The 23,698-nt window shown below is 36.1% G+C and overlaps 1 protein-coding gene across 9 annotated transcripts; it reads left to right on the forward strand.

The window, feature by feature from the left end:
- Window positions 1–4,940: 4,940 nt before the first annotated feature.
- Window positions 4,941–22,394, forward strand: LOC106073565 (alpha-(1,3)-fucosyltransferase C-like). Of its 9 annotated transcripts, none has more exons than XM_013234163.2 (6): window positions 4,942–5,303; window positions 6,293–6,551; window positions 8,484–8,591; window positions 12,159–12,245; window positions 17,744–18,579; window positions 19,750–22,394. In XM_013234163.2, exons 3-6 carry the CDS (start codon window positions 8,489–8,491, stop codon window positions 19,921–19,923), a joined length of 1,200 nt encoding a protein of 399 aa, XP_013089617.2. In that variant the 5' UTR covers window positions 4,942–5,303; window positions 6,293–6,551; window positions 8,484–8,488; the 3' UTR covers window positions 19,924–22,394. The 9 variants fall into 9 exon arrangements, with proteins under 9 accessions (XP_013089618.2, XP_013089617.2, XP_013089616.2 ...); XM_013234162.2 differs by having other exon boundaries at window positions 6,296–6,551; XM_013234164.2 differs by lacking the exon at window positions 6,293–6,551 and having other exon boundaries at window positions 4,941–5,303.
- Window positions 22,395–23,698: the final 1,304 nt, after the last annotated feature.

A 23,698-nucleotide genomic window follows, 5' to 3' on the forward strand; every position in this document is an offset into this window, starting at 1 on the left:
CATGCGACGCTCTGTCAGTACCTTACTAAGGATTCGACTCCCAGTTCGGCATATGATTTCTTTGATTTAGACCCGATCTCTATGACTGACTCCTAAAATCTGTCTTAGCCATCTTTGTTGAGCCACATTTAATTAGTGTTTTTCAATTTCGGCAGAAGATTATTCACACTTTATTAATGGAGCCCAAGCCCCTGGTAGGAATCTGTAACCTTTCTTGACTACGCTCTTGGAATTACATGCCTGTATTTCGCTTTAGATTTTATATCGAAAAGGAATGTTTTTTCGTCAAATCATCTGTTGAGGAGTTTGAAACTAAAAAATCTCTGTATTTTTTTTTTTTTTAATTCAAACCCCATTTAGCTACGATCATAGAATTTGGGGACTGTAGTTTGCTATAAAATAATATTGAAGAGAGAGGTTTTCAACTCTAAACGCTCTGTAGGGGGATTTTAAACTCAAAACCATCTGGAGGGGTTTTAAACTTTAAAGAAAAATCCATCTGAAGGAGGGGATTTAAACTCAAAACCCCTTTGACTACGCTCATAGATTTTATAGTGTGTAATTTGCTTTTTTTTTTATATTGAAGAGGTACTTTTTAGCTTCAAACCCCAACTGGAGGGGGGGGGGGTTAAACTCAAAACCCCTTTGGATACGCTCATAAAATTTTGAATGTGTAATTTGCTTTTTTTATATTGAAGAGGGGGTTTATCGTAAATTTTGGAGGGGGTTTTAAAATCAAAATCTTCCTTAACTGTGCTGTTGGAATTTGGGGATTGTTGTTTGCATTTTTTTTTGTTTTGTTTTATAGAAGAGGGGGATTTAACTGCAAAAACCTCTGGTAGGGGGTTTAAAACTCAAAAACCCCCTGTAGCGGGCTTTAAACTCAAAGCCCCTGGTAGGGGGTTTTAAACTCAAAACCCCCTGGTAGAGGGATTTGTATCTCAAAACCCCCTGATAGGTTTTTTTTTAATCTCAAAACACCCTGGTCAGGGTTTTAAACTCAAAACACCCTGGTCAGGGGGTTTAAACTCAAAACCCCCTGGTACAGGGTTTTTAACTCAAAACCCCCTCGGCTGTGCTGTGGTAAGTGATGATTTAGTATTAAAATCTCACCTAAAATAAACAAAATGAAAGCAAAAAACAGTCACTTAATTCCGTTCCCCCCCCCTTGTGGAGGGGGGGGGGATTTCATTTCGGGGGGGGGGGGGGTTTGAACCCCCAAGACCCCCCCCCCCGGCTAGCCCATGATATATATATATATATATATATATATATATATATATATATATATATATATATATATACACATGCAGATCCCGTTTCCAAATTGTTTTTTAATGCGGCCCTACATTAGTCTCTTGCTTTGTTGGGACACCACACAAGATTTGTCGACCGTCTTTCTCCATTCCTCTCTGTCTTTTGCCTTGGTTAGAGCCTCTTTCAGTGGGGAATTTTGTGACTGGTATTTTGGTTTAATTTTGTTTACTCTAGGTGAGATTTTGATGTTAAACCATCACTTGCCACAACACAGCCTAGGAAAATTTTGAGTTTAAAATGCCCCTCCAGGGGGGAGTTAAAAGATTAAAATCCTCCCTCTTCAATAAAAAGAAAATCCCTCCCCGAAAAAAAATCCTGGCTACATCCATGATCTGACATATGCGGATTCGGAAGTCCCGTAATTTTAGTTCAAACGCTACATTGATGCAATAAAATGACAAAGTGTTGATGTCTTTTTCTGGAGTTTAATGTCTTCAAATTCAAACCTGAAACAATATACATACAGATCATGTACAAAATAGATACAGGACACAACAATAAAGATCAATAAACCAACCTACTTTACTTTAAACTAGCGACATCTAAACCTAATTCTCTAACCAAATCAGTTTCGATTCTGGCTCCTTCACTAAGCTTCTCACCTCTTTATATACCTTCTTCATAGAATCTTCTATAAGCTTTTCTTAAGCTGTAGGGCGCATTTTCCTGACGAGGGTTGATGGTGTCTTTTATTTTCTAGGGAAAAAAATCGGTTTCATTTGCAATGCAGTATGGTCCTAGAAATTCATAGTTAAATACTTATCAAGTTAAAACATTATACAAAAGGATCTTACAAATAAATTCATTCGATCCGTTTCGCGAGCTTTCAAACGGTGGAATTTTCCCCCAAGCTTTGAACTACTTTGAACTGATTTTGTTTGAAAACACAAAGTCTTTTGTAATCTTGTTTGTTTTGTTTTTTCGTTACGTGATAAAACCAATTTTAGAGTGTTTATGTTGAAATCAATATGTATTTGAACGTGTGGACTTGCCTGGTAGAGACAGATGTTGGATTCAAATTTCATGTGTATGTGCGTTTTTATTCGACCTTATAGTACTTGTATATTTTAATAAATTAAAAGAGTGTTTAAAATGTATTCCGTTACTAACGTGTGGGGATTAAGTTGACGAAGTCTTAAGTTTGTGTCATTATCTAAAGAGTGGGAGTGAAGTCTAAAGATCAAGGAAGATGTTGAGAATTTTATGTGGATGTGAGGACCCAGGTATGGCTTATATATTTTGGTTTTACATGTTTTGAATGTTCCTACATATTTGAGCATGATTACATCCCAGCCCAAGACCCACGCAGTACGCCGGTGGATGGCAATGGCAAGGTTTCGAACCCCGGACCATCGATTGACAACCCAGAGCGCATAACACACGATCAGGCAGCCATCCTTTGCTACTCATTACCTGTCTCTTAACTTTCGTCTTTGTGGTGCTGCGACAGATCGCGTAGCCAAGTCCCTCCACTGATCCCAGCCAGCAACTGTTCCCAATAGGATAACAAGAGAGAGGCCGGTCCATTCTTATCTTATATAATACAGACGTTACTTCAAAAAAGATGATTATGTCATGCATGTTAACCAATGACTTAAATTCTGCCAAGTCACTGGTTTTCCTGGCTAGCTCAGGCAACCATTATCTTAAGTTATCAAGCCAGCTTTTCTTTGGACGACCATTTTTTCGTGCTCCGACCACTGAACCTTGAAGAATGACTTCTGGTAGTGAGTCCTGTCTTACAATAAGACTAAACCAGCTTAGCTTTCGTCTCTTCACAATATTGAGGAGTTCTTTCTTTTTTACCAGCCAGGGTATTGACTTCTAAAACCTTTGCAACTACTGAGGGGTCGTTCGTAAATGACGTCACGCTCTGGGGTGGGGGGGGGGATGAGGGGGGGGGGGGGTTTGAGAAAATGTGACACTTTGTGACAAGGGGGAAGGGGGGGGGGTTTATCGATTTTGTGACGTCATAAATTTAAAATTCAGAAAAAAACACAAATAAAACATTTTTTTTAATCTTCAAAAATCTTCGAAAAATAATAACATTTTTTAGGTACTCATTTCAACATGAACTTCTCTGGTAGTTTTATTCTCAAATAAAAAGCATTGAAAATATAGAGATATTTCAGTCTTGTTTGAGGAGTTCAACTGAAAACATCATGTTGGCACTGCCGACTGACAATTTCACGTTGTTCTTCTCAAAAATACTAAATCTTAAATTTCAAGAAAAACAACGACGTCAATGTGGTTTTTGACAAATCAAATCTCTAGCCTGAAAACATCAAATGGAGAAAAAAGTTCAATTCAATGTATTTATCGAAAGAACAGCTGTGACATCGCGTAAAGGACTTTTGATAAATCACAAAAAAGTTCACATCCCACCATCATACAAAACACGAGCACAAAAAAGTTCACATCCCAACCTCCAACAAAACACGAGCACAGAAAGTTCACATCCCACCATCCAACAAGACACGAGCACAGAAAGTTCACATCCCACCATCCAACAAGACACGAGCACAGAAAGTTCACATCCCACCATCCAACAAAACACGAGCACAGAAAGTTCACATCCCACCATCCAACAAAACACGAGCACACAAAAGTTCACATCCCACCCTCCAACAAGACACGAGCACAGAAAGTTCACATCCCACCATCCAACAAGACACGAGCACAGAAAGTTCACATCCCAGCATCCAACAAAACACGAGCACAGAAAGTTCACATCCCACCCTCCAACAAGACACGAGTACAGAAAGTTCACATCCCACCCTCCAACAAAACACGAGCACAGAAAGTTCACATCCCACCCTCCAACAAGACACGAGCACAGAAAGTTCACATCCCACCCTCCAACAAGACACGAGCACAGAAAGTTCACATCCCACCCTCCAACAAGACACGAGCACAGAAAGTTCACATCCCAGCATCCAACAAAACACGAGCACAGAAAGTTCACATCCCAGCATCCAACAAAACACGAGCACAGAAAGCCGAAAGAATTATTTAAAAAAAAAAGACAACGAAGTCCTTGTAGTTTTGGGAAACGCAGGTGAGGGGAGTCTGGAATGGAGAGATGAAGATCTCATTGAAGACAATTCATTGTCGAGTCAGCTCCTCAAGCAGAAGAAGAAAATCTTCCAGTGTATACTATCGATGAGCACATGAAACCTCTTTGGGAAAAAAATTGACGAGAAATAAAAAGATTTAAAATGAATATTTTTTTTTTATTTTGTAACGTTACGAAGAGGGGGGAAGGGGGGGGGTCTGAGAATTTGTGATACTTTGTGACAAGGGGGGAGGGGGTCAAAAAAGGTCCTTTTTTGCGTGACGTCATTTACGAACGACCCCTGACTCTAATAATACCGTTGCTTACGGGAGCGTATCTTTTCTATGATTTTCAAAGGTATGTGCGACTGACATTGTGTGCTACTAACCAATTGTGTGCACACCAGAACATAAATGTCCCTCTGTCTATTTGAAAATTCTGTTCTTTAAGTGTTCGATCGTCGCTGACAAGAAGAAGCACATAATTATAGAGTGCTGTGAGAGAAGTCTTATTTCAGGATTCAAATATATTTAAAACGATTGTTTCATAGCTATCAATATGATCCGTCCTCGAGTTATGTCCCTTCGTGCAATTAATGGAAACATAAAGTGTTAAGCGTACCTGTACTGCTAGCACATACATCTAGCAGACGTAGGACACCGTGATTAATGATAGAACTGATAACATTGTCCCATGTCAGACCTGGTGATAACTTGAAGCCGCTTTATTTGGGCTGACCTGTAGTCCGTTTTAATTCAGACTCTGTGTTACCCGTGAGGACAGCTTTAGTTCAGGCAAGGTGTTTGACAGCGAAGAGAGATACACATTCTTTTCATGTTATCTGTGACGAGAAATATGTTTTTTGCGTGTGTAAACTGAAAACAGCTTTATTTCAGATCATGCATTCATTATGAAGAAAATTGTATTTAGGGTATGTGTGGATTGTGAAGACATTTTTCTTTCAGGTTCACGTGTTATCTGTGACGTCAGTTTTAATTTAGGCCATGTGTTCACTGTGAGAGAGGTTCATTCATTGCACGCGTCAGCTGTGAAGACAGCTTTAATCATAGCATGTGTTAATTGTGAAAACAGCATTGTTTTAGACCCCCGGGGTAACTGTTAAAATGCATAGTTCTTCAATCTCACTGCTTAGCTCTAACTCGTTTCCTTGTGTATGTATATACGCTGATGAGATTTATTTTTAGATTTTTCTAGGGCCTGGTTTGTGGGTTGGCTTTAGGAATTCGGGCGGAGATTTGGTGAAGCAAGATTTACGGGGCATGACTAATTTTGAATGTGATTAATTTAATCCAATAATTTTTTTTTGATCCTTCCTTTTCTAAACACTACTAAATCGAAAAAAAAATTGAGGTGGCGTGTCCCGTACGGTTACATCCGTAAATGCCAAACTGCTTTCTAGGCAAAGCTGAACTCTAGACAATGCTGCACTCTAGTCTAGGCAACGCTAAACTCTAGGCAATGGTGTACTGTAGTCTAGGCAACGCCGTATTCTAGGCAATGGTGTACTCTTTCCAATGCTAAACTCCAATTACTATATGCACCGTACATGTCAAATATTTATGAAACGATCTTCAAGGAAAGGCAGAGTTGTGTTGGGGGACCTTTTCATCTAACTCATGTTCCAGGGGCATGCACAGCTTGCTCGATCAACAGATAGCGCTGTGTCATTTACTAGCCAATAATGTCGCTAGCTTCTCTCTCATCGTATTGTCTGCATTTCTCACCTGCCAGGTTTTTATTGCAATACAAAAGTACAATATGAGGCGGGGGGCGAATACAAATTGCTTGGCTTGGGGGGAGGGGGGAACGAATAGAAATGGCGTGATTAAACCATAATAAAGCTCACGTGACCTCACGTAGGTCGTTTGATTGTAAATAAACATAAAACTCTTTCAAAAGCAGCTCTGTTGATCGCGTGTTGAGCGTGTTTATTCCGTGGCAGTGACAAACACTAGGACATAAATATGACGTAAGGGAAAACAAACAGTTTGTGTTTGGGATCAATTTATTGTCATTTAGGGATTAGATCTACTATAGCGGTGATGCAGAGTATGGGTTTAAAAGAAATGTAATCAAAAGATGACCTATTCTTACTTAAAAACCACAACCACAATAAAAAAAAAAGGATCAATTTAATTTTAGGTTGAGGAACTTGACAGTAAGTAACATTCGTTCTATTCTACATCATTATTATTATTATAAAGGGAAGAGAACTCGTATTGTTTCAGATTTGTACCATACATGTTTTTGTTTTAATTGCAATCTTTTAATCAGGGCGGGATAGCTGTATGGTTATATTGGGAAATGGCCGGCTATCCGGTACGCGCTATTTAAAGTAACGAAAAAAACAACTAAAAATTTTTTTTTATTCATGGAACTCTCATACTTATGAAATTATTTATAAAAATCCAATAAAGCATTAGAATTTATTATAAGAATATATTATAAACCAAACAAGAATATAAAACTAAAAGTTTTTAAACTTAGTAAGGTCAATATTAGAATATGAACACCTGGGTACCACTCAACTGAAGAAAACATATACCAGAACAGATGCCAAATAGATCAATGAGCTTTATAACAAACGAATATTCACAAGTAGATCACTTAATTTAAAAACTTTTCATTATATTAGAATAAAAAAGTATTGTAGCAATAATACATAAAACACTGAACCATTATCTTCAGATAGAAAAACAAACATAATAAAATACTCAGAAAGACACAAAGTTAAAGTCACATTTCTTATTCCATACTGTGGGGAAAAATTCGTACAAGAGCTCCATATTTCATAATGCCGTAGTTATCTTCTTTCAAAGTAAGGTCTGTAAATTATAAGATAAGATGGGACCGACGTCGAAAAGGATGCTTAAAATCTTCATGCGTTAAAGAGTTTAGAAGATTGTCTCTAAAGATGGGCGCGCGTAGATTCGTGATTGACCCATCACCATTTATTAAATATCTTTAACAGACTTTATAGTGCACTACTAGCAGTTAATTACTAGCATAAGATATTTTTCAAAATAATGGAATACTTTGTATCCGTATACAGTGTTTCGGGTTAGCTTTAACCCCTTATACGTACTGGTACATCGCGATTTACTAACAATTCATAATTCTATTTGGTAATGTCATACAGAATTCGTTTTTCAACGAACATAGACGATCATTCAAGCGTTTCAATGCACCTGTAGCCATCACAGAGATTATACATAGTATACCTGCCTGAGTTCATGTAGAAATACATTACATAGTATACCTGCCTGAGTTCATGTAGAAATACATTACATTGTGTACCTGCCTGAGTACATGTAGAAATACATTACATAGTATACCTGCCTGAGTTCATGTAGAAATACATTACATAGTATACCTGCCTGAGTACATGTAGAAATACATTACATAGTATACCTGCCTGAGTTCATGTAGAAATACATTACATAGTATACCTGCCTGAGTTCATGTAGAAATACATTACATTGTGTACCTGCCTGAGTACATGTAGAAATACATTACATAGTATACCTGCCTGAGTTCATGTAGAAATACATTACATAGTATACCTGCCTGAGTACATGTAGAAATACATTACATAGTATACCTGCCTGAGTTCATGTAGAAATATATTACATAGTGTACCTGCCTGAGTTCATGTAGAAATATATTACATAGTGTACCTGCCTGAGTTCATGTAGAAATACATTGCATATAGTGTACCAGTATGAGCTCATTAGCAATACATAAAGATTACATATAGTGTACCAGTCTGAGTTTATGTAGAAATTCAAACAGTCATATAAACCCACGAATGCATTTTCAGTCCTCGACTTAATAAGATATGTCACGTATGTGGACAGGTACGAATGGATGACCATAATTAACATTCTGTATGCAATTTGTGGTCCGGGTCGATTTCGATACCCAGTCCGCCCCTGCTACTTTAGTAATTCTATCAATCTTTGTGATTTATTTAGACCTATCAGATTTCAGTACAAGATCTCGGATGGATTTCATTTTCAGAATAAAGTTAATTGAATCTGTTCCATGTTTTTATTTTAATTTATTTTCCTTTTTTTTTTGGTTTCCACAGGTAACATGAAACAAGGGCAGATAACTAGGTTATACCTTTTCACTGCTGTACTATGTGTAATCTTAATATTGTGGATTTATAACAAGTGGGAGACGAACAGTATCACAGGTAAGAAAGTCACTTCGGTTGAAATGTGTTCGCTTTTCATCTATAAATACATTGACCCATTTTGACCTGACCCTTAGTGCTAACAATTGCGGGGCGAAACGGATTACCTTTGGCTCAGTCACGCATAACACAAAATTAATATTTTGTATTAGAAAATACATTCGTCTTTGCAATCAATTTGTAAGAAATGAATGCTGACAATCCAGTATTTTTACAAACTTTATATAAACTCACTCGTCTTTCTGGTACGACTTGTGTACATGTTATTTCTTTCACCTCCCATTCTCTGATCAAGTTGAAACTTTTCGCGATTATTCATTTCTCCTAACAAAATATGAATCAATAAAAAAAAAAAATGTGTTCATTAAGAAGTTTAAGGGAAATAAATCTTGATATATATGGCTATGAAAACACAGTTCTTGCCCCTAGATAACCTATTTAAAAAGTATATTTCATTTGTTGCTTCTCTTATGGCTGTTGGCTTATCATTCATTGAATATGAATATATATATAGTTGATTTTGATTTGGCTGGAGAAGGGAATAACCGTAATGTGCTGATGCTAATCCTGCTCAAAGCTTAATGTTATCTCCCCTCTCTTCATTCTTTTTCTGAGATCACTCTACACCAGTGATACCCAACACAATTCAATCTGCGGGCCATTTTATTTTCCAACACCAGTGTCGCGGGCCACATGATTGGAAAAGATGCAAAAACTTAATGAAATTGACCTGAAACTATTTTATCTCAAACCCGAGAAGCTAGTACTTACATTGAATTATTGGGAGATTTGAGTTTTCCCTCTACACTTGAAAAAAAAAAGGCGTAAGTTCTGTTTATATTTTAATTTTGTTTTTTGAAACAGCCTCAGACTTTCTTTATAAAAACAAACATGTTGGCTAGCAATGGTATCATGTTCTACAAAAACGTAAAGACACGTCCACCTTGCCTTGTAGATTGTATAGTCCTATCTCATGAACGCACAAATGTTAAAAGCCTTGGTAGTAATCCATTAGAAAAAAAGCGAGGGCTCTAACGTAGGTAGATACATCTTTTTTTTTTTTTTTGGGGGGGGGGGGGGGGGATTGTCCACATCTTGTGCCGAGGTTTCGGTGGGCCGGATGGAAGCACAGCGCGGGCCGGAGCTGGCCCGCGGGCCGTATTTTGGGCATCACTGCTCTACACTGCTTAAATACTAAATCCTTTGATAAGGTTTGATTTACTATTCATTACGTTTTAGAGTCAGAAGGCCATCAAGAGGCCACATTGCTAGCACTGGCACGCACCAGATGTGACTATCTATAAAGCAGTCTTCTAAACATATCTACATTTCAAATTGCTACTTACACGATCAAGACAAAAAAAGACAAACTTGTTTTTTTTTTCTTTTGATACAGTTAAGCTATCAATGATACAGGTTTTCCTAAATGGCATGCGTCTCAGATAGCTTCTGACAAGTAAGTCCAGCACCTGGCCTGCTCGCGTGGCTTAGATATTAAGCTTGGCGAAACTAACAGGTGAAGGGGTAAAGGCGGATACCTGGCGCCACAAAAAACCAGGAGCTTCAGGCAGATGAAGCTCGGCAGCATAGTAAGGCAATTCATCTAGGAGAGGGCTACTCTGACTACAGACCCCCGCTGCCTTGTGGTACTGAGGCTTCAAGAGACAACCTCGAGGATAAATCTGGAGTGTAGCCGTCTAGGTGTTGGAAATAGCAACTGAGCTGGTGCCAAATGTAATGCGAAGCGTTCCTTTGGATCTTTCAAATAGATCTACAAGTATTTCACCAACATATTTAGTCATTTCACCCAGATATAGCTGCATGTTGTCCATTTATACATGTATTTAATCCTCATAAATAGGTATTTCACCCACGCTTACGTGTATAAAAAACATCTATAATGTATTGCACCCCCATTTAATTGTTCACCCTTACATAGGTATTTTGCCTAAGTATACAGGTATTTCGCCAATAAACGATGTACTTCAATATATCTTATCTATTATAGACGTTAGTTCAAATTTTTACGTCAATCTAGTCATGCATGCTTATCAATGACTAAGCTGTGGGTTTTCTACATGCATTTCATTTATTTATCCAAATTTACTTGAATGTCTTCCACATAAGCATGCATTTTAACTACATATACATTTATTTCAAAGAGGTCTACATTTGCTTTATATTTACAATTTTGCATTTTGCTCACTTATACTCGTATATAATTATAATCTTTTATCAAAACAAAGCCTATCTAAGGGAAACAACCCTAAAAATCCTTACAGTTTTTATCAATGATGCAGAAATAGGCTCTCTTTTTTATATAAAACAAAAATATATATTAACCACTAATTTGATTAAGTAAATAGTTAATTTTCTCATGTTTTGTTATCGACTGCAAATAGTTATATATGCAAATTTTAAACTTTTCCGAGTGAGGGAAGTAGGATTTGAAAACGTATAAAAAACGTTTTAAGGGAAACAACACATACACAGCCACTTTCCACAATAAGTAGCATTTGTTTCTCTTTTTCGGTATAAAACAAAATGTTAATAATTACCAATAAGTAACTAACTGTTTAATTTTTTTTAAATTGATTAAATGTTTTGTCGGGTACAACAAATAATTGTGTAAAGTTTGAACTTCATTCGAGAATGGGTGTGAGAGAAATAGAGTGTACAAAAAGTGCACCAGACAGAGTTAATAATCTTTATATATTTAAATATACTAATATATATATATATATATATATTTGTACAAATGAAAGCACTTCATCCACATGCACATGTATTTCATTCAGGTATATACTTATTTTATCCACATGTACATCTATTTTACCATTAGGCACACATGTACTTCATAAACATATATTTCATCCTTATGTATACATATTCATCTTCATGTATACATATTTCATCCACATATACACATTTTTCATCCACATATACACATTTTTCATCCTCATGTATACATTTTTCATCCTCATGTATACATATTTCATCCTCATGTATACATATTTCATCATCATGTGTACATATTTCATCCTCATGTATACATTTTTCATCCTCATGTATACATATTTCATCCTCATGTATACATATTTCATCCTCATGTGTACATATTTCATCCTCATGTATACATATTTCATCCTCATGTATACATATTTCATCCTCATGTGTACATATTTCATCCTCATGTGTACATATTTCATCCTCATGTATACATATTTCATCCTCATGTATACATATTTCATCCTCATGTACACTAATTTCATCCTCATGTGTACATATTTCATCCTCATGTACACTAATTTCATCCTCATGTACACTAATTTCATCCTCATGTACACTAATTTCATCCTCATGTACACTAATTTCATCCTCATGTACACTAATTTCATCCTCATGTACACTAATTTCATCCTCATGTACACTAATTTCGTCCACACAAACGCGTATTTCAACCACACTTACACGTGTACACATGTATCATCCACTTTTAAACATCTGGATCTATTTCAAGACTTATGGATACTTATGGATGCTTCAACAATTCCTTCCCTCTTACAGGTATTCCGTCTAGTGTTACATGTACATTCCCACCCACTGTAACCGATACATCCGAACTATCTCCGGTCTTAGCATTGAATGTGACAGGTATTGTTAACACTGGGCTGAATGGTTTTCTTTTTAAGTGGGTCAATCGTGTTTATATGGCCAAATTGTTCTTTTATTTTTTAAAATCTTTATTTCATTTGCATTCTCAATGTTATTCACAGTAATATGCTCTTTGTTTACATTTTTTATTTGATTCTGCTGGAGATTTTCATCTATGGCGGATTATTATAAATAGCTATATTCTTGGTGTTTCCGGTGCGTATAGACTATTAGGAACTTTAGATCATGACAATTTCCTTCTCCTTTTCAGCTTGCAAGCTCTTCATAAAAAAAAAAATATGTCGGGATAAAAACTACAAACATACTGGGGTAGATAGGAGATCGAAAACTTCTATCTATGTTACTGTATGGCTTAACGAATGTTAACGGCGTCTTACAAATCTAAGTGCAAACAAATATATTCGGCCTACTGTGGTTAAATGTATTGAGAGATCCCCGACATCGCTAAAAATGCAAACAAATGACATTTTAACAGATGCACCAAAAAGCTTGCTACTTATGGATAGGTCTCCATTGTATGAAAATCTGCACTAGGTGAGGGTTACTGGATTATCTTTTCTTTTCCTCAGTCTCCTGACATTTCAGGCTCTTTTATTTATCTATATATTTATTTTACATAGATATTGTACATAAAAGTTTTAAAGCCATCGTTGACTTGTTTAGGAAAAATAGGAAAGAATTGATTGGAATGAATGTATTTATGTTGCGCAGAATACTTGTTCTATTCGCCAGCATTCTGAACAGTTTTGTGGTGTTGCTAAATCGTAGCATCTTTTTTAATGACGAGATAGCGTAATGGCTGTGCCTCAATGTCCCTTTATTGCAGAGTTAATTACTTTTTAAAGATTTTTTTTTTAGTATTCAAAATGTTAATTTTTAAGAATAACCAAAAAAAAAAAAAACAACAAAAAACAAACCAAGGTTACAAAGACAGTTTGTGTGGAAACACAAACTCAAAATCGTCCCCTGAAGGGGTCCACCCAGACAGGTAAAAAGGCAGGTATCAATATTTTCAGAAAGTACATCAGAATTAAATTCGATCAAAGACAAATGACAAAAAAGAATGGAGAAAGAAGGTTGACAGATCTTGTGTGGTACCCCAGCGGTCCAGCAGACCAAAGGATAGGTGAAAGTAAATGTGAAGTAAGATGTGAACCTGGCCTAACAAATGTCTTATATTGAATATCTAATTGATTTAATTGTTTTGTAAAGGGCCAATCACTTATTCAAATCCTCAAGAAAAAAAAACTTTTCCGAAAAAAAATAATTTAAAAAAATAGTACTTCCATTATTCAGCACTGCAGTTCATGCGATAATATGAAAAACTACTTATTAATTGTTGTTTTATATTATGTCCAACTTATATATATATACTAAATAGATTTTTTCTCTTAAAAAAATTAACATAAATTTTAGTTAAATATAGTAGTTAATATGACAGAACTTACATAACATAGCAATACAAAAATCTAAAACCGTTTGCATAAATGTGCTAAAACTATGGCAAATAGTCATCTCCCCTACTAAAGAGCCCCCAGTGTTTGTATGCATCATATTAATTATTCTAGGACAATCTCGTGCAAGTGCTCCTTCTTACCTTGTGCCTTGAAAGCATGGAACGGGTTGCTTGAATCAGCTAGGAAAACAAATGGTTTGTCAGAATTTCATTCTCTAATTAACATACTCGACTAGATTAACACTTGGTTAGACGAAGGAAGTGATTCTATTTTGACATTTATAAGATACAACGTGAAAAAAACGATAATTCACTGTACATATAAATATTACGGCAGTATGTAACGGAGGCGCGATGGCAGAGTGGTAAAGTGCTTCACTTCCGAATCGAGGAGTCCCGGTTCGAATCCTAATTAACCTGAGATTTTTTATTTCGGGATCCTTTGGGCGCCTCTTGAGTCCACCCAGCTCTAAAGGGTACCTGATATTTGTTGGGTAAAATTAAAAGGCGGTTGGTCATTGTGCCGGCCACATAAGACCTTCGATAACCGTGGGCCACAAAAAAAAAACAACAGATGAGCTTTACCCTATTTATCGCAAGATCTGAAAAGGAGGGGGGGGGGGATGTACGTTATGAAACAGTTACATTTTTCCAGTCCTATTTCACATGCGAAGATATGTTGATCAGTTTTGGTGTCGGTTTTTAGTGGTCGAGGTCGTGGTCGTAGGGATTAGTACGCTTGAACTTGGCTTGGCTTGGCTACCTATGAAGGGGGCTCGACACCCGACTCTAGCAGAGCTGTGTTTACTGAGCGCCTAAAGGCAACACGGAATACCACGTGACTTAATTACAGACGTTCTTTCAAAACAGAAGATAATTACGTCTATCGTGTGTTCATCTAGTCTTGCTTGTCAATTAGAGACTTAAACTCTGCTAAGTCTTATTGATTTTCTGTCTGACTCACGCAACCTCTTCCATGTTATTAACGAAAATTTTAGGTTTAAAAACACATTGCTTAGCTTTGGTGTACCAAAAAAAAAAAGGAATACAAAATGTTATTCAATCTTAGGATGTTTTTAAATGGATTTTTATTTAAAAAAAAAAAAGGGAAATTCTTAAGTGTAAAAAAATAATTGAAAACATTTTTAATCAACTGAGAAGTCAAAATCTCAAAACCTGAAGTGAAAATAAAATGTATCCATTTCGAGTAGAAATTGCGCACATACCTGTCTGGTTTGTTCTCTCAATTGATAGAACGTAATACACATACCTGTCTGGTTTGTTCTCTCAATTGACAGAACGTAATACACATACCTGTCTGGTTTGTTCTCTCAATTGACAGAACGTAATACACATACCTGTCTGGTTTGTTCTCTCAATTGACAGAACGTAATACACATACCTGTCTGGTTTGTTCTCTCAATTGATAGAACGTAATACACATACCTGTCTGGTTTGTTCTCTCAATTGATAGAACGTAATACACATACCTGTCTGGTTTGTTCTCTCAATTGATAGAACGTAATACACATACCTGTCTGGTTTGTTCTCTCAATTGATAGAACGTAATACACATACCTGTCTGGTTTGTTCTCTCAATTGATAGAACGTAATACACATACCTGTCTGGTTTGTTCTCTCAATTGATAGAACGTAATACACATACCTGTCTGGTTTGTTCTCTCAATTGATAGAACGTAATGCAGTAATTCGAATGTCATTTTTATTTCTAATTCTTATTGCTCCAAAAAACAAATAAAATATGTATGTGAAGATTATCACATTATTTGAACATAAAGTAGGAATATATTTTTTAAAAAGTACATTTTAAATTAAAATTATATTTCTACTTTCCAGAGGCTGGTCGTGGCCTATCATTTCTCATTTCATTTATTTCTTTTTATAATTCAAAAATGCGTTTTTTTGTTTATTATAGATCTATTTATTGACTACAAACATTTTTTTTTATTGGTCAAATCTTAAACTATTTTTCCTGTTTTATGGAACTGTTCACTTTATCTGTGAGATCTAATAGTGGCTACCTGGTCGTGTGGTATGCGCGCTAGACCGTTGTCTCTAAGTACCCGAATTCGAGCCCTGTCCCCCGACGTCTTGCCGGTTGTGTGGATGTAATAATCTTCAATTCTGAAGGAACATTCGAAAAATAAAGCAAAAACACGAAAAATAAACAAAAAAAAAAACACGATAATCTGTTTCACTACACAATGCACATTGACAATGGAAAAGTAAATATTTGACATTACTGTTCTCTTGATTTCGAGATCTAAGTTTAAAACACTAGAACTAGTTTCATTAAACAATGAACATTTACAAAGGAAAAGTAAATGTTTGTCATTACTGTTCTCTTGATTTCGAGATCTAAGTTTAAAACACTAGAACTAGTTTCATTAAACAATGAACATTTACAATGGAAAAGTAAATGTTTGTCATTACTGTTCTCTTGATTTCGAGATCTAAGTTTAAAACACTAGAACTAGTTTCATTAAACAATGAACATTTACAATGGAAAAGTAAATGTTTGTCATTACTGTTCTCTTGATTTCGAGATCTAAGTTTAAAACACTAGAACTAGTTTCATTAAACCATTTTACCATCACAAAAGAGATACAAGACACCGATAGCAAAGACAAACAGACACAAACACTCTTTTGTTCCCCTGACAATCAAATCATTAAATAAGAACAATCTAGTATAAACTTTGTCACATGTAAATTATGAGTGAGTCTGGTGTGAATGTACACTTTGGTTTCTTATAGTTATAATGTTTTTTGTTTGGTGTAATGCACAAATTGTAAGACAAATTTCCTTAAGGATAATAAAAATTATTATTATGTTAGAAATGAACGAGTAGTCATTCTCTGGCGCTGCCAGGGTCGAGTTTCGCTAAAGAGAAACAAAATTCATCGTAGTCCCTTTAACAGTTTCAACTGAGGAATTTTCTGGTGATGTGGCAGGTCTGCAGCAGTAACGCCCTCTGACAGGCAACGAAGATGTTCCTAGGAATGTTAAGGGCCTTGAAGGTGTCTGTGAGGTCAGTTGTTATTATCCCCTCGGTTGATATAACAATGGGGTATATTGTTATTTTGGACAATTTCCATAGACGCTTAATCTCCAAGCCTAGGTTCCCATATTTTCTTTGTTTTTCTCAGTTTTTCTCAAATTATGAGACAGTGGTACGGCGATATCGATAATGGTAGCGGTTTTTTCTTTTTTATCGATGAACAGCAGATCCGGACGATTGAAATCTACCGTTTTGTCGGTCAGAATAGGCCTATCCCAGTACAGCAGATGTTCAGTAGACTCGAGAACCTCTTGCGGAGAGTATTTATAATATTATTATTATTATAGTATTATTATTATTATTATTATTATTATTATTATTAAACAATGCACATTGACAATGGAAAGTAAATGTTTGTCATTACTGTTCTCTTGATTTGGGAGGGTGGAAACGGGTCTCGAAAATGGTTCTAACGAACGGTTTTGCAGGAAATTTGAGAGGCTTTATATATATTTGGGAAAACAATTACCAGCTAACTGACCACAACGGAAAAACTCTCGTCTGACAATTATTTTTCTAAGTATAATATTATAATTAAATTAAATTAAATGTCTTTTTTAAGTTTCCATGTCTGGAAAGACGTGTCTTTACTGTCGGCTGTATTTGTTTAAAAATCATTTTATTTCATCTCAAGTTGAATGTCTACATTGTAATATAATTTATAGCTAGTTTTATTCACAAAGAATTTAAGTTATTTCAAGTTGTATATGTTAAAATTAAAGATGCATGAAGCGGTTTAATCACCAGATTATAATTCAGTGCTATAAATCATCGACTGTCAACAACATGGAAGGAATTGTGGTTTAAAAATGTTCCTTTTTTCTTTTTAATATAGCATTCATTTTTTATTTATTAAGAACAAATTAATCGCTCTTACAAAAAGTTGTCAGCGTTATAAAGGAAGGAATAGTCTTAAAGAACTTTGTATGTTTCTTTCAGGATTTCATTGCATCAAGAACGACATGGTCACGAAGAAAGCCGTGGACACTAAAGTGATGTTGTTCTACAGGTTTCCAGACTACTACGAACTCCAGGGCAAATCTGGGTTCAATCTGTTCACCAACTGTGACAAGAAATGTGAGCTGACCACGGATGAAAACAGATTCAGTGAAGCTGACGTCGTGGTCTTTTACAGTCATAAAAATTATAGATATCAAGCCCCGCCCCAAAAAGAGCCTGGCCAAAAGTGGGTGTTCTTCACGGTGGAGAGCCCTCCGTACTCGGGCAATGCCATGTACGGTGGATCCCAGTGGGGGAATAAGTTCGACTGGACAATGTCCTACAGGTACGATTCGGAGTTTTGGCACGGCTACGTTCGAATGAGACCCAGGGTGACGCCTCTCTCTGAAGATGTTATGGAGAGGCAGCGTCAGAATTGGAAGCAGAAGTTTGCCAACAAGACGAAACTGGTGGCTTGGTTTGTCAGCCATTGCCCCACGGACAGTCTTCGTGAGAAGTACGTTGAGCAGCTCTCCAAACACATTCCCGTTGACATCTATGGTAAGTGTGGCACCTTGAAGTGTGAGGACAGGAAAGAGTGCCTTCAACTTTTGGACAACGATTACAAGTTTTATCTTTCCTTTGAGAACTCTCTGTGCGTGGACTACGTGACTGAGAAACTGTTGAACGTCCTTGAACTCAATACTTTGGTCCCTGTGGTCAGAGGCGGCGCCAATTACGATTCTCTCTTCCCTCCCAACTCTGTGATAAATGTCAAAGATTTTCCCTCCCCAGAAAAGTTGGCTCAGTATCTGAAGGAATTGGCCAATAATGAGGTAATTAGGCATATCTGCATTGTAAACTCTGGCTTGACATCTATGTATTATGATTTATATCCTATTGCAAAATATATAAGAATGTAATGCTAAGAATGTAATGCTATCTTAGCTTAGCTATATAACGTCAGCACTGTAAACCGGAATTAAGGATTATGTTCAACTCTATATTTGTAAAATACCAGTGACTGATTGACTGGGCTGATTCTTGTCTCAAAAGATCTCTGAAACTAACAAAAGGATTTGCATGAAATTTCGTATACGGGTTTCTTTTACCACTTAGGTGCTTGCGAAGACGCGGTTTTGACAGATTCGCTGCCATTGCAGTTTGCAAAAAAAAAAACACAAGCTTTCTGTTCAACCTTTTTAATTTTCGGTATTTCCCCAATCGCTGCATTCTATATATAAAGCAAAAATAGAAACAACATTAAAATTTCGTATTTTAAAGCAACTTATCTATCTATCTATCTATCAGGGGCGGACTGGCTATATGGTCATTTGGGCAAATGTCCGGTGGGCCGGTACCCAAATGGGCGGTAGGGTCACCTAAAGGGCCTCATAAATGCCACTATAGAACGTATTAAATTAGATTTAAAGATTGTATAATATTCTCCTGTAAAGCGGCTCTCTGACCGTTGCATTTAAAATACAGTGTAATACTTATTTAATCTAACACATTTTCCAAAATAATGTAATAGCCAATATCCGTGGACACTGCTACTAGTAGGTTTCATCCTTTTAGGACTTGCTCACTTAGCGATTAAAAAGTAACATAAGGCCTACTATATTTCTTACAAAGACACAGAGTTCAATGTATGCATGCGTTCAGTTATCGATATATTATCAAACTTAACAGAATGATTTTGAGGACAGGTAATCTAAAATTGGATGACAATCATATTATATACAATTTGTGGGCCGGATTGTATAAAATGCCCAGGCCGCTCTTAACCCCCAGTCCGCCTTTGCTGTCTGTCTATCTATCTATCCATTTATCTATTCGCCTGTCTTTCCGTCCGTCCTTCCGTCCGTCTGTCTGTCCTAGCGTATTGAGAATTCTACAAGGGTGAATTTTATGTATTAGCGTTCCACAGATTAAGAAACGCTACTTGTGGTTTTAAACAGAATAGCATTATAATTTAATTTTGTTTTTGTTTCTATTTAAATTAGGAGGAATATACCAAGAGGTTACAGTGGGTCTGGCAATACGAGGTCCATGGCCCGAAACTGCCATTATGTCACTTGTGTCAAACTATTCACGCTCCCGGCCCCGTCTCTTGTGTTTATGAGAATGTGTATCACTGGTGGTCTCAGAGAGCTTGCTATAAACCTAACGATGTTTGAAAAGAACTTTCAAGTTCAAGTCTTCTCACATTTCACTGGGATAGAATCTTTGAATCTCAAGCTGATGCTGGCATGGGAGAAGCAAGGAAATACATTTCACGTTCTGTGCTCATATATCGATATATTTTGAAGAGTTCAAATGGTGTGTAACCATTGTTTTAATTCACTTACATTTGTAGCTATAGCGAAAATAAATATGGACTGGATTAGAAAATACTATTTAAAATACGCCAGGAAGAAGGGCATTGTGTCGAGTGTTAAAAAACTTGGCTTCCTAACCATGCGGTCCCAGGCTTGAAGACTTTGAATTTGAGGACGCCCTTGAGGGATCTCAAACATAGCGGTCCGCCCTGAGTCAACCCAATCCAAATGATTAAGTTGGGGAAAATAAATGCTGGTGATTTTTGAGCTAGCCATATGAAACCCATTTTAATCGCGGACCTTAGAAACGGACGAGTTTTACTTTAGCGGCCCACAATATCTATACGGGAACTTAACTTACTTTTGTAATGTAAATTATGAATACAGCCATTGTTTTGAAATAATTAAGTAAACTCTGTTATCTTTGAATAATCTTGAGAATACCGAACTTTAATTTGTTATTTTTCCCTACGTTTGATATTTTGTTTTGTTGTTCAATGTATATTGTTTGTATAGAACATTGCTAGACATTGTGACGAAAGTGTATTGTAGTTTTCTTTAAAAACTACTGTTGTATCGCCAGATTTCATAGTGTAACCATACATACAGCACAAAGTTATGGTCAAACTGGGATTGGTAGTAGACTATTTTGGCATCACGTGATTTAGTCTACATCCAACTTAGTGTTGTTATTTGCTACGGGTTAGAGAGAGGGGGGAGGGGAGGGAGAGACACAGGGCCGGAATTACGGCAGTGCAAAAGTGTGCAGCCCCCCATGACCTCACTCTAAAGTATGCCTCCACATTTATATTATATATACAATATTAAAATATAAAAAAACTGAGATTAAATTTATATGCACTTTGTTTACAAATATACATTTAGATATATTATAAGTTCATTTTTCATTGAAACTTGAAGAGAGTAGGCCTTCCTTTTCCTTTAGTTATTGGTGAGACCTAATGACCTTCGCCTGTGAGGCTGAGACCAATCGTCATATAAATCTGAACCCTAATCTGCAACGTCGCAGCCTGTGGGCAGTTTAGACCAATAGCTCGCTGCCACGTCAGAGGTGTGTCCGACATGGCAACGAGCTATAACTTCACTGCCCACAGGTTGCGTCGTTGCAGGTTAGTAATCTAGTGATCTATAATGAATGGTCTCAGTCAATCTGAAGTAATTCCTTGTATTGTTCGTGAAAACGGTTGACGCTTGTTAAATATTTTTTGCTCATTAATGTTTTTTAATTTTTAATAAAAATTGCAATCGTTACATTTAGATATTTTTTATCATAAGGCATTGTTTCTTCAATGCTAGATATATATATTTATCGCTGTTGCTAAAATGTACATAATAGAAAAGATATATGATTTTGTGTAAAGGAGAGGGGTAGTAGTTGTATACATTTGTCCATTGCTTCTATTTTTTGTACATAGCTTATGGCTTATATCAACTCACTTTGTCTGGTATAAAGTTTGAAAACGTTATTTCTCTCACATTCAGGCTCTGATCAAGCTGAATTAGTCCCCTTTATACTTTGTAAAGAGAAAAGTTTGAAACTAACAACAAACTAACAAACCTTCTATTTTCATAGCATTTCCCTGGCACAGTCGTTAATGTATTAGCCTGAGGGAGGAGGCTTTTGCTCTGGAGCTCGAATTCAGGTCGTTCATTTATTTAACAAATGCATTTTAACAAATGATCACGGTAATAATCACCCAGATGTCCCCACTCCCAACTGGTCCAGTCAACTGATAGTATCGTAGAGTATTGACAAAGCTAAAAGCATGAATTTGAGTTATAAACAAAAGCAATAGGTAAACATATTTCTGATCACACAGATGTATAATTGTTTGTCAAGATCTATTACAAATTTAATGACATGACCGATCTTAACTAACTGATACAACTACGCTTAAAATAAGCTTTTCTTGCTTTGTTTTGTTTGTTGTTTTGTTGTTTTGTTTGTTGTTGTTGTTGTTGGCCTCCTTCTCCTTGAGTCCTAGAACGTCAATGGTTCATCTCGTCCTAAAGAACGGCTCATAGCGGATAGTTTTGTCATCCTACTATTAATTCCAACTTTCTAAAGTCGCTTAAATAAATCGAAAGGTGGAATTAAGTTAAAAAAACAACAGAGGTTGATCCTTTGCTTAAAGCTGACATTTCGCACATTTGGTTATATATAGGTAATAAAGTTAAGTTGAAAGAGCGTCGTTCTAATAACTCCAATGACGTGGGTTCGATCTCCATACCGTTCTTTATATTTTTTCAATGTATATGAACATTTTGTTTGTTATATTTATTGGAAAATAAATTAGAAATTTATTTAATTTTTTTTTTATGTCTTGTTGTATGCACATGTAATGGAATTTGTTAGATGTAGATTTGATAACTATGCATAGAGACTAGGGGTGCACCGGATAGTCGCTCCGGCTCCGGCTTCTGCCGAATATCCGGCACTTTTTACTATCCGGTGCTATTCGGCTCCGGTCGGATATCACTACCGGATAGTAAACCGGATAGTAAAAAGTACACCTATTTAATATGCATAAAGTGGACCTCGTTCCATTAATGTCTGTTGTAGAATGTATTGATGCTTATATTAAAACAAAATATTGTGCTTAAAAATAGAGCCATTATGAATATGCACCAAACATCGTTTATTATAAAGACACCCCTAATAGAGACTTAACATCATGCACACCGGTGAGTACGAACAGCCGAATAACAGACTTTGTACAAGAAAACAATGCGAAAGCTCGTTTTGTAATCTGAATAAGATCCAAAAGTTTCACCTGACTGGTCATCCTGGACAGCAGATGGCATTTAGCCAAATACCCACACATTGTGTCGTATCTCTACAGATCTATTTATAGCTTTAAAAGCCCAATATAGGAGTAATACTTTTTAAAAAAGTAACGAAGTAAATTTTCTTACAAATCGTCTCCAAAATTGTTCCGAATTTTATATAAAAAATCTACTAACACAAATAACTGTTTGAAATCCCTCTTCTAATAAATAAAACAAATAAGCTTCTTCTCATTTACGAATATCGGTTGTTCCGGATTTTTATGAAATACATTCCAACTCTATTTATGTAAAGTCTCACTTCTGTCGTACATTACAATTAATTTTCTAGCTAAACGTTTTAAAATCTAATTATCGATTTTTAAGGAAAACAACTTCCTAACACCAAAATAATGTATAAAAATCTCTCCACAAGGCTATGATACATCTAATTTTCATACGAGACCATTCCAAAAATTTAATTAACGGTATTAGATTTATCTGGATCTATCTGTTTCTCTCACAATATATACAAACATCTGGAACAATCTATTATAGATACTTAAAACTATTGCGATGTTTCGGAAGGAAAATTAAAGATTAATCAAATTTTCAATTGCTTTTATGAACCCTCGTTAAATCTCTCGTGTTAAGAAAAACATTTTTTTTTGGTTACTAGCACATTGTGACGTAATGGAATTTTTTTTCCTTTGACGTCATATGAATGAATTCTTTAAATGTAATGCTAAAAAAAACTCGGTGCACCAATGTCTATGAACTTGCCATAAGTGGCTCGTATTGATGGAGACATTTTTAGTCTAACTAGGCCGTCTAACGTAGTGGATTT

Source organism: Biomphalaria glabrata, chromosome 9 (assembly GCF_947242115.1).
Source record: "Biomphalaria glabrata chromosome 9, xgBioGlab47.1, whole genome shotgun sequence".
NCBI classification, from domain to species: domain Eukaryota; kingdom Metazoa; phylum Mollusca; class Gastropoda; family Planorbidae; genus Biomphalaria; species Biomphalaria glabrata.

Coding starts and splice junctions, on each gene's coding strand:
- LOC106073565 (XM_013234164.2), top strand. CDS start 8,489: ATGAAACAAGGGCAGATAACTAGGTTATACCTTTTCACTGCTGTACTA. Junction 8,592..12,158: donor GGAGACGAACAGTATCACAG/GTAAGAAAGTCA, acceptor TCCCTCTTACAG/GTATTCCGTCTAGTGTTACA. Junction 18,580..19,749: donor AGGAATTGGCCAATAATGAG/GTAATTAGGCAT, acceptor TATTTAAATTAG/GAGGAATATACCAAGAGGTT.